The sequence below is a fragment of the Geotrypetes seraphini genome, chromosome 1 (genome assembly GCF_902459505.1).
Source record: "Geotrypetes seraphini chromosome 1, aGeoSer1.1, whole genome shotgun sequence".
Lineage (NCBI taxonomy): Eukaryota > Metazoa > Chordata > Amphibia > Gymnophiona > Dermophiidae > Geotrypetes > Geotrypetes seraphini.
This window is the reverse complement of record NC_047084.1, coordinates 373,498,946-373,510,953: the sequence shown is the minus strand read 5'-3', so window position 1 is coordinate 373,510,953 and position 12,008 is coordinate 373,498,946. Positions and strand designations below refer to the sequence as shown.

Here is a 12,008-nt window from a genome sequence, read left to right as displayed (position 1 = left end):
CATCAAATAATCCTTTTGTACAGTGTACATTTAATGGAAGAACTTCTGATTTATTCCAATTGATCTTGTATCCTGAGAACTTTCCAAATTTCTCAATCAACTCAAGTAAATGTGGAATGGTAGATTCTGGATTCCTCAAATACAATAGTAAATCATCTGCATATGCAGATACTTTATATTCTCTATCTGAATGTGGTATACCTTGTATTTCCTTTACTTGTTGGATAGCTAATATTAAGGGTTCTAAAACAATATCAAACAGTAAAGGAGACAAGGGACAATCTTGTCTAACTCCCCTCTGTAAATTAAATTTTTCTGAAAAAGTATTATTAATATATAATCTAGCAGAAGGGGAGCTATACAATGTTTGTATTATTTGTATGAATCCAGGACCTATACCAAACCATTCCAATGCCTGATACATAAAGGTCCATTCTACTCTATCAAAAGCCTTTTCTGCATCTAAAGAAACAGCAAAAGTAGGCTCATTCATTTTCTTTAAGTATAACATATGGAATGCCAATCTGGTATTATGAGATGAATGTCTTTGAGCAACGAATCCTGTTTGATGCATACCTATAATATGAGGGAGAGCTTTAGCCAATCTTAAGGCTAATATTTTTGCTAGTAATTTACCATCTACATTTATTAAAGATATTGGCCTATAGTTTGAAACCAAAGTGGGATCTTTATTTGGCTTTGGCAAAACAATAGTTAAAGATTCTGCTATAGTGCCATTAATAGAACCTTTATTAAATTGGTATTGATAAAGATTTAATAAATAGGGCAATAGAAAATTTTGAAATGTTTTATAGAATTCTACCGTATATCCATCACCACCTGGAGCGGATCCAACTCTAAGGGACTTCAAAGCTGTTCCTAATTCTTTTAGTGATATTGGTTCTTCCAAACTTCGTTTTACATGTTCAGGAATTTTTGGACCCTCTAACATTTTCAAAAATTCTAAACCATCTTTTTCTTTATTTAAATAAGTCTCGGAAGAATAAAGAGATCTATAAAACTTTAGGAACTGTTTTAAAATAGGCTCAATTTGTATAAATGTTTCACCATTTTCATCTTTAATGGCAATTAATTTTGATTTCCTTTTTCGTTTTAAGATAATTTGCCAATATTCTTCCCGCCTTATTTGAGTTACCATAATACAAAGCTTGTTGAGAAAATATATCTTTCCTGATCAATTTAGATGAAATCTCATTATATTTCCCTTTAAGTTTTAGCAATTCTTGTTGAATAGAATATTCCCATTTTTCTATAAGTTTTAATTCTAAAATTTTAATCTCTTTTTCTAAATTTAAAAATTGTTTTTTAATCTGTTTTTTAAGATAAGCCGAATAAGAAATTATTTGTCCTCTCATTGATGCCTTAAAAGCATCCCATAATATTTCCATAGAGATCTCGTCTTTATCATTCAATTGAAAATAATCCTTCATTTTTGTTTGAAGATTCTCACAAAATATTGGATCAGCAAGCAATGTATTATCAAACTTCCAAATTGGTCTATTAGTATTTTGATCTGCAATCTTAATTTCAATCCAGACCCCACCATGATCAGATAAAATGATTGGATCAATGGCAGCTTGTGACACCTGATGTGCCAAATTATTTGAAATAAAAATATAATCTATTCTTGAAAAAGAATTATGAACATGAGAACAGAAAGAAAATTCCCGTCCATCAAAATGAAGTATTCGCCAAATATCTGTCAAATCGCAAGATTGTACCAAATTATCTAATCCCATAGATTTCATAAATCTACTTGGGTTTTTATCCAATAGAGAATCCATAACAGCATTAAAATCCCCAGCTACTATTAGATTTGAAGTAGCCAGTGGCAAAATCAATTGTTGAAGAGTCTTAAAAAATTCATTTTGGTTCGAATTAGGGGCGTATATATTAAACAACGTCATGGTAGTATTTCCCACGCTCATTTCCACATTTACCCATCTTCCATGAATATCTGATGCTTTTAATTTGAATGAAGCAGAGCATTTTTTATTTACTAGAATAGCAACACCCGCTTTTTTCCCTATAGCTGGTGAGAAAAAACAATGCTTGACCCAACCTCCTTCCAACTTATTTGATTCAATATTTGAAAGGTGGGTCTCTTGTATAAAGCATATATCCGCATCTTGCCTCTTTAAAAATAATAATGCTTTTTTCCTTTTTATTATATGATTTAGACCATTAACATTCAAAGATAGAATCTTGAGATCCATTTAAATTTTTAAAGCACAAATATCCCAAAATTGAACAGTAAATAATTATTTTTAATAACTTATCCCAATGTACTAAATGTTTTATAATGTCCCAGCCCCTACCCTCACCCATCCCTTCATTAAATATCTCCCCCCTTCCCCTCCCTCCCACCCCCAGCTAAATACGAAAACTTGGATACGCAGATTGAGGTTAGGTATAAATAACTCCCACAAGCTATTACCAAATTCAACTTTAATTACTACAATTAAATTAATTTTTTTCCCCCTTCTTTTTTATCATAAATATAAAATCTCAGGATCTATATACGAATTATATAGGAATTATAAGGGAATCTTTATCTATACTTATTCATTTATAAGCTTGTTCATTATCCTCAATAATATAGTATGATCCTTGCATCCAGATGATTTAAAATGTATTTTTTTTTTTTTTTTAAATCAGGAGTTAGCTTTAACCTCATGAACAACAATATAATAGTGTTTAAACATCAAAATGACATATTCTTAGTTTATATAATATATATATATATATATATATATATATGAAAATATAATGCATCATAAGCATAGGAGAATTCCTAAGATGAAAACTAGAAGAGCCAGCAAATCAAAATAGCAACAGTGCTATCACTTCGAAGCATTAGAATAAGACGTTATTAAACCATAAAATATGACTTTTTTTTTTTTTTGAGGAATATACAGGAGAATTTCTAAGATGAAATTTGGATCTTACCAGGAGGATCAATAGATAAAATAAGAACGCCCTGTATATATATATTTTTTTCCCCTCCGACCCTTTTGAAATGCAAAACTTATCCGGGAGTACCTCCTCTAACAGGAAATCACCTAATTTAACCAATCATATTCTACTTTTATCTTTGACATTATATTCGTTAATATGATTGAAGGAGTTTTTCTCTTCCCTTGCAAGTAACGCCCTTTACGTTTCTAAAGCCAATCAGTAACTATTTTACTTTAAGGTCAGTGAGTCAAAAGCAGTATTCTGTGCTAAGATTTCAATCGGATCCCTTTCAGCTCCACGATGTTGCATGTAAGTCTATTTTATTATAAAATCCAGAATAAAATTATGAAGATCAGAAAAAATTTATGTCCTTAAGTTGGCCTGAGGGTAATGTTCTCTTCTTGCTTCTTATTAAGAACGTTCCATGTATTTCAAATTATATCCGTTGTATTAGAAGTTTTGAGTTTTAACTGAAATTTTCCTGTATGTTCATATTATCAAAAGTCAAGTTATAATATATGTAATTAATTTTGAAAAGATCCTTTCAGATGTTTTTAAGAGGACATTGGTTGTTCATGTTGCTCAAGAAATTCCTGTAGTTTTTTCAGGTCCGAGAAATTTTGAGTTGTATTATTAATTGTAATTTTCATTATTGCCGGATATAGGAGCCCATACCTAGCCCCCAGGGATCTTAATTGGGGTCTCAAGTCTAGAAATTGTTTTCTTCTCAATGCCATTTCTCTTGCAAAGTCAGGGACAATGTGTATTTTTGCGTCCTGACATTTGAGATTTTTATTCTCTTTGGCTAGTTGACAAATTTCTACTGCTTGTTGATGTCTCAGGGGCTTAAAAATTAAAGTTCTTGGACCCATTTGTGAGTTTTTCCTCTGAGTTGGGATCCTCTGTGCTCTTTCTATTTCTAATTCAGTTTTGAATTTTAATGGCAGCACTTTAGGCAAAAATTGTTCCAAGAAAGTTATAGGGTCGTTTTTTTCCACCCCTTCCGGCATCCCGATAATTCTTAAATTATTTCTTCGTTCTCGATTCCGGCTATCTTCAAGATCTCTTTTAATTTCTGTGACCTCTTTCCATATTGTTTTATTGTGTCTCATATCCATATTTATTTGCTCAGAGTTTTCCTCCAAAATAGTTATTCTGTTTTCTGTCACCTCCACTCTTTTAGTGAGGATTGCAGCATCGTCCATTGCTTTTTGTAATTTTTTATTGCTATCTAAAACAATCTCCTTTATTTGCCGTAATTTCTCCATAATGTCGGGGCTTTCGTCTGATGGTAACGGCACCTTTGAAGGAGGAGTGCTAGGCTCCGGCTTTGATCTTTTGCTGCTTCCTGTACCGGATCCTCCAGCCATAGATTCTCCTTTATTTTGTTTGCTAGATGCCATATTTTGATGTTATTTAGCCGTTTTTCTTTTATAATTTAATTATTTTTGTAGTATTTTCTATAAATAGGCTTGTATGCATGGAGCTACTCACTCACCCAACCATCAGAGTTCGCGTCCAAGCCACGCCCCCTCCTAGCTCACATTTGCAGTCTAACACCAGCTCTGGCAGGATACACATTTCAAATCTGACATATTGTAATCTCAAAACAGAAAGTAAAATTATTTTTTCTACCTTTTCTTTTCTGGTCATTATTTAAATCAGATTGGTCCCATGCTCTGGTTGTCTTCCGTTAACGTGCTTGCCAGAGTCTCCTTCTTTCTCCATGCTAACCATCCATCTTCCATCTCTGTCCTCCCCTTCTTTTCCTTCCCTCCCCTGGAGGTTTGGCATCTTTCCTTTCTTGTTTCCATCCCCGCAGCTGCAGTGATGGACCCCACCATCCCCAGATTCACCATCTCCTTTTCTTAACTACCCTTTCATCCTGCATCTCTCCCTCCTTCCCCACCATCCCAAGGTTCACCATCTTACATTACATTAGGGACTTCTATTCCGCCTATACCTTGCAGTTCAAGGCGGATTACAAAAGAGCTAACTGGACATTTCCAGTGAAGTTACAATAGTTTGGTTTGGTTGGTGTTTTTGTTTGTTTGTTTTTGTTACAAGAGAGGAGAGGTAGCTGGATTAATTTATGGAAGAACTTTTTCAAATTGGATATTAAATTGACTGTATGTTACTGTGTGATATAACAAATAGATTACAATTAGAGTACAAATAAGATTACGTTACATTTCAGGGATCTGAATACTTGGTTGGTGTTTTGAGGAGGAAGAGATTATTTAAGTGGAGATTTTGGGTGAGTTTAACTAGGAGGAGGGGGAAGGGTTGGATTAAGATATCTGGATAAATTTTTTGAAAAGTAGGGTTTTGATTTCTTTTCGAAAAGTTTTGAAGTCGCCCGTTGCCCTCAACAGGTTGGAGATGGAGTGGTTAAGTTTTGCTGCTTGCGTCGCCAGAAGGTTATCAAACATCTTTTTGCGCTGAGTGCCCAGAGTTCTTTGTCTTGAGGTGAGGATCTGGTTTAGGCGGTTGTTTAGATAGAGGGGGGGGGGGGGGGGCGGAGCCGTTTAATGCTTTGAATAATAGACATCTCCCATTCTTTTCCCAACTACCCTCCTATCCAGTATCTATACCCCCCTCTACTTCATCCCTTGTGTCCAACTTTTCTCCTTCTGTTCCTTCCCTCCCTAAATCCCATTGTCCACCATCTCTCTCCCTCTCCTGTTTTTAGATCCATTATTAATTTTATCCCTCCCATCTCCCCTCTCCATGATCTCCCCCAAGTTCATCTTTCCATGAACTACCCCAAGTCCATCTCCCTTCTCCATAATCTCCCCCAAGTCCATACCCCCACCATCCATCTTCCTGCCTTCACCCTAGTGAAGAAACAGCATGAGACCTATCAAGTTATCCAGTTACAGGGTCAATCCATCAGACCAATCTGAGATTTCTGGCAGCCTCATGCAGTTTTGATTTTTTACTTTATCAAAATTGCGAAGGGTGGTGAGGATGGCTCAACTGAAGACTCCCAACCCCGAGGACCCCAAGCTCTTTGCTTAGGCCTGACTGGAGCTGGAGCGAGGAGCAGCTCCTGCATGTTATAGCCAACAGGAAGAGAGACGAGAGCAAAGCACACTGAAAAGCAGCATTGGCAGTCTAAATGGTCTGTTTTACTGGCACTGAATCAGCGCTGCGTCTGGTTGAAAGTGTGGTTGGCCTGGGCTGTGAGAAAACTGGCAGCTGCAGGTCAGAACCAGGGGGAGGGAGAGTCATGTTTGCTTTCTGCATCTGGGATTGCGCGCGCAGGGGGAACAGTCGGCGCTTTCTCTTGCTAGCATGCATTAAGGATGGGACATAAGAATTGCCACTGCTGGGTCAGATCAGTGGTCCATCATGCCCAGCAGTCCGCTCATGTGGTAGCTCCCAGGTCAAAGACCAGTACTCTAAATGAGTCCAGCCTCACCTGCATACGTTCTAGTTTAGCAGGAACTTGTCCAACTTTGTCTTTATCTGCTGTGACTTACATCCTCAAACAAAAGTAGAAAAGGCCTTTTTTTTTCTCACTATGTACATAAACATTTGAATTTGCCCAAAAACAAAAACCCACTCCCCTCCCCCGAAACAGAATTAGTTGCCTTGTATTTCAAACCTTTCCAAGTAAAGGACAAGCAGAGAATACCTGATTTGCCTGCTTTTCTCTTCTGCGGCCACCCTAAAATGTCTAAACCAGTGATCTTTAAGGCCTGGATGTGAGGAGAGATGTAGGGGGGAAGAGAGAGCAGGATCTTGGATTTCGGACTGAGGAATTTGGGACAGAAGTGGGGGGGATGGGGGAGGGGAGAAGCTGCAAACTGGCTGGGGGAAGGAGACTGATGAGGGGAGAGGGAGTAAAAGCCTGCTGAGCTGAAGGTGCCATTGATACGTGCTGGTCAGCAGTGCCAGGGGAAGCATCTCCTGGCTCCCCTTCGGCCACTCACCCGTGTCCTGGCGGAACTGGTGCATGGACTGCAGGTCAATGACATAGGGCACCAGTTGCAGGTCCACCTGGCCCAGCACCATGCTGCCCTGGACATCCTCCTTCAGCACGTTCTCGATGTGGTGGCACCTGGTGGCCAAGTAAGGTCGCCAGTGGCCATGCTCGTTGAGCCATTCCTACACCACCATGCGGGCCAGGTTCTGCGGGGGGGGAAGCCCAGGCCGCCAGCCAACATCAGAGCCGGTCGATACATGTCAGCTCAGCACTTGCCACGGGCGAGATCCTCGTGCATCGGGGGGGGGGGGGATCTTCAGCTGCCTCCCTGGGTCCCTTCTCTTTCACTTTCGCTGGGAGCAGTCGCTGCAGGTGGAGGGCGATCGCTGGCACAGTTCTCAGGCTTTTGCCGTGAGGGGGGGCAGACACGTTCTCCCCCTCCCACGAAATCCGCTCTTACCACAAAGGGGGGGATGGTCAGAAAATGGCCCAAAACGAAATGGACGGAAAATGGCCCGAAACACACGCTTCTCTGGACCTTTCATTATTACTATTTTTTTAAACTTGCTATTACTTTTTAGCCTCCCTTTGCTGAATTCCATGCTTCTGATGTAACTTCTGGTTTCGCAAAACCGGAAGTTACATTAGATGGACAGACTCCGGCGGCAGAGGAAAAGCCCCTTTAGCAAGGGGGCCGACTTGAATCGGTGAGTTCGGTTTTTTGTAAAAACGAATCGATTCAAATTTGGCAGCACTAGTTGGAGCCATTCTTTGCCTTAAGCATTTGGCCTTTGCTCATCTATTGAAACTGTGGATCCTCCCAACATTCTGTCAGGGTTTTTTGTTGATCTTAAGTTCTGGTCATTTAGAAGTAATTTAATAGTATTCTTAGGTCTGTCTACACTGACATGCCCAGGATCAGATCTGTTTATATAATCTCCCTTAGGCCTTTGCTGACATTGGTTAGGCCAACAGAAAATGATGCTGACAACCAGCACTCAGCAATGCAAAGCTGACAGTGGTATTAAAAGAAAGAAAATGATCAGGTGAGCCATAATTTATCATCCTTACTAGTTTAAAGGTTTGCTGAGCTAATCTGGTACCACAGGGAGAAAAGGGTGTAAATATTTAAACAATAGCCAACATCTGTGGGAGAAAAGTGTGCAGTCCCTGGACTAGCAAATGGTGGTCTGTCCTACCTCGGCACTGTAAAACAAAACAAAAAAAAGGGGGGGGGGGGCATCCAGATGTCAGCCATGACTTTGAGTAATAGTAACATTTATAGACTTTAAAAGGTTAGATTTTACTTAGTTTAATCATTTAACACTTTGGGCTCCTTTTACTAAGGTGCGCTAGGGCTTTAACGTGCGGAATAGCGTGTGCTACATAGCTGCGCACTAGATCTTAACGCCAGCATTGAGCTGGCGTTAGTTCTAAAAGCGTAGTGTGCAGTAATTTCCTGTGTGCACTAAACACTAGTGCACCTTAGTAAAAGGAGCCCTTAGGCCCTGATTCTATAAAAGTTTTTTGTAATGTTTGTGATGGATTGATTTATTGGCATGATAAGATATGTATGTTGTAATAATCAAATGATAGATGTTTGAATCTGGATTAGTAGGGAGAAATTGTACTGATTCTAACAAGCAAGTATCTCATCCCCAAGGCAGGCAGGGTCCCCCCCCCCCCGAACTCCCTCCGACCTCTCCCCTGTACCTTATTTTAGTTCCTCCAGCGCAGCTTGACAGGCCTGTTCCTCCATGTCCTGCCTGCTGCGGGGGCTGAGGCGAAGGGAGTCAGAGGAGCGGCGGTGGAGGCGGCTGAAGCCTGAATGTGCCGCCCAGTGCTGCCATGGGGGAAGAGAAGGAGGAGAGCGGGAGGCTGGAACAAGCCGCTGGTGGTGCTGTTGCCTTGCCGTAGCTGCTAACTCTTTTGTCAGGGCCACCATGCCGGGACTCTCAGCGGCTTTCGGTTCCGAAGGCTGCTGCTTGTGTCCGGCCCGCTGCCTGCCTGGTTGGCTGACGTGGCTGCCTCTTCCCTTCTCTAGTGACAGAGTGGCACACAAGGCTGCCTGCCTGGTCCCACATTGCGTGACCATGGCGTATGGGTGTCGCCGACTATCGGCAATGTAAAAAAAAAAATGTATAAAGCGCTCACGGATATTATGCGCATGGTTATTGCGCAGTTTGTAAAATCGTGTATAACGCGCGTGTTATATGTGTAAAAATACGGTAATTTATGTAACATTTTCTGGTGTAGTAATCCAGAATAATCAGCAGCATTTAGGGTCCTAGACATGTCTAATTGAAAATAGTTGGCAATTTAAAAAAAGCATTAGTGTGTGGCACAGTGGTTAAAGCTACAGCCTCAGCATCCTGATGTTGTGGGTTCAAACCCACACTGCTCCTTGTGACCCTGGGCAAGTCACTTAATCCCCCCATTGCCCCAGGTACATTAGGTAGATTGTGAGCCCACTGGGACAGACAGGGATAATGCTTGAGTACTTGAATAAATTAATGTAAACCGTTCTGAGCTCCCCTGGGAAAACGGTATAGAAAATTGAATAAATAAAAATATATTTCTTCTTCATTGTATTGAGGATTTTTTTTTTAATTTTTTTTTTCCTTTTTCAGTTATGTGAAATTCTGGCCAAAGAAAAGGACACAATAAGAAAGGAGTACTGGCGATATATTGGAAGATGCCTGCAAAAGAAGTACAGCACAAGAACAGAGAATGGGGAAACTTCTCCATCCTCATCAACAGAACAGCAGCAGCATCTCTAGCAAGAAGGTCTGCATTATACTCATCTCATTAATCCTTTAAATTAACTGTAACTGGACTTGCATGGTTTAAAATTGGAAATGGCTATTCTGGTTTCCAGATGTTCTCAAACATCCCCTGATGTACTGTGGGGGAGCATCTCTTGGTAGACCAAAAGCAAATACTTATAGTTGGAGCAAGACTATACCTGAACACGTGCTGGAACTGGTTTGATTTTCAGGATGCCCACAACAAATAGGTAGCAGATATTTGTTTTTAAAACAACTCATTAATTAGCAGATTGGGGTATTTTGAAACCCAGTCCCATTAGGAGGCCTCAAAGACCAAGCTTGACATCCACTGTATTTAAGTACATTCTTAGTAGTAGACAGCCTACTGATTTTATAAAGTGGACAGATTAAATTTAAAAAGAGAAAAGTTTTACAATAAAATGCATAAATGATACAGTTCAGGCAGCATTGATGTCATCCTTTTATTGCTAATTTTCTGAATGTAGTGTTAAAATTGAACAGTGACCTATTGCAAAAAAATTGTGCATCTGTTTAAACATGGGTCCCATACAATGGACTGTGTCATAACCTTTTCCTCACAAGGCAAGAAAGCAAGGTCAGAATTAATAGTATTGATGCCTGTAGGTGATTTGTGCAATAGTGTATGTGGAGTATCTTGCACATCTAGCTAAATAGAGAATATGGCTACTATTTTATGCTAGAACAGCCATGTTAGTGCACTGACAGTTGTAACAAGAGTTTGTATAACTAACTTAAAAAGGGACATTCTAAGCACTGTGCTCTTAAAAATAAACTAACTTTTTTTGATTAAATAAATTGTCTCTCTTTTTTAACTGGGTAGGTAGTGTACTAGTTAGACTAGTAAATATTGGGAAAGTTGAGATTATCTGAGGACAAACAGGCAACATATTCTCACATGTGGGTGATGTCATGGAGCCTGGCATGGAAAGTGCAAAAGTGTACTGTCACTTTAAAAATCCTGAGACTGTCTGTACCGTGCATGCATGGGTGCCTTCCCGCCTGATGCCAGCTCACAGGACTGTCGGTTCTTAGTTTTCCGCAGAGCGGAAAAGCTGCTCTTAGTTTCTCTAAGTGTATATATTCTGTGTGTATATTTTGTGCCTTCCTGTCAGTTTTGTCATTTATTTGTTTTCTTTCATTACACATCAAAATTTTTGATTTTTGGTCACTTTTTTGTTTTGAGCCTACGGTCACTTTCCAGCCTCTTCTCAAGCTGAAAATGATGACACATTTTTGGTTTATTACCTACTCGACCTCCTCAGACCATTAAGTTCTTTGACCTCGCATCTGCATTTTTCCTTCCATGTCCAAAATGCCTAGCGGCTTCAAGTGGTGCACTCAATGTCACAGGATCATTTCAGGCAAGGATCCACATAATTGGTGTATCCAATGTCTAGGTCCTCAACATGGGGATACTTCTTTCACACTGCTCTAAGTTGCAGAAGAGGTTGCTTGAAGCCAAGAAATTAAAATTTGAAAAAATTTTGGGGTCAACTTCAACTGCATCGACTATGGCTAGAGATTCAGATGCTGATTCATCAACATCGACACTGGTATCAATGAAAATGACAACACCTGTTTGGGGGGAACTTCATAAAAAGGCTAAAGCATAAACATTTTTCTCCCTCTGAACAGACTTCAGCATTGTCCCAGGCATCATCACCATTGACACACACTTTGTCGATGCACCGACGCAAGATCGTTATCCTTACAATTGGTGTCTCCTCTGAAGTGTGCCTTGACATTGAGGTCCCCAATGCTTCAACACCTGACGCAGACTGCACCTACTGTACCCTTGCCAATATTAGTACCAGCGTTATCGTTGCAGGATCAGCTTAGAGAGCTGTTGCAGAAGGAACTAACTGGATTTCTGTAGTTGCACTTGATGCAAAAATTTGCTTCTAATCTAAATCTTAGATTTATATACCAGATCATCCCTAAAGATATAGGACTCTACTCAGTTTATAATAAAAAAAATGTTTGCAAAGATCTGTTGATTTTAAGAGATATCATTAGGAATTACATTCTAAACGTTGAAACAAGTTTTTTTTAAATTTTATGGAAAACATGAAAAGAAATAGATTGTATCTGAATGGTCATTCCACAGTGCAGTCAATAGGAAGGAAAAGGATTGAGCAGTTTTGCCGGTTGATTGAGAACCTTTGACTGAAGGAAAAGATAACTTGTGTATATGAATAGTTCTACAACCAAAAATGTTTGAAGAGTTCAAGAGAGAGTCAAACAATCCCTGAATAATTGTATAAACAATACAAGCATATTTAAACTGA

At 39.5% G+C, this 12,008-nt stretch overlaps 1 protein-coding gene across 1 annotated transcript in view; it reads left to right on the top strand.

The window, feature by feature from the left end:
- The window catches only part of FNTA (farnesyltransferase, CAAX box, alpha), a 97,016-nt gene extending 86,505 nt beyond the window's left edge, over nt 1–10,511 (top strand). The window contains exon 9 of the mRNA XM_033915481.1: nt 9,541–10,511. Coding sequence (XP_033771372.1) covers nt 9,541–9,690 — 150 coding nt within the window. The 3' untranslated portion in view covers nt 9,691–10,511. The remainder of the gene's footprint in view (nt 1–9,540) is intronic.
- The last annotated feature ends 1,497 nt before the right edge of the window (nt 10,512–12,008 follow it).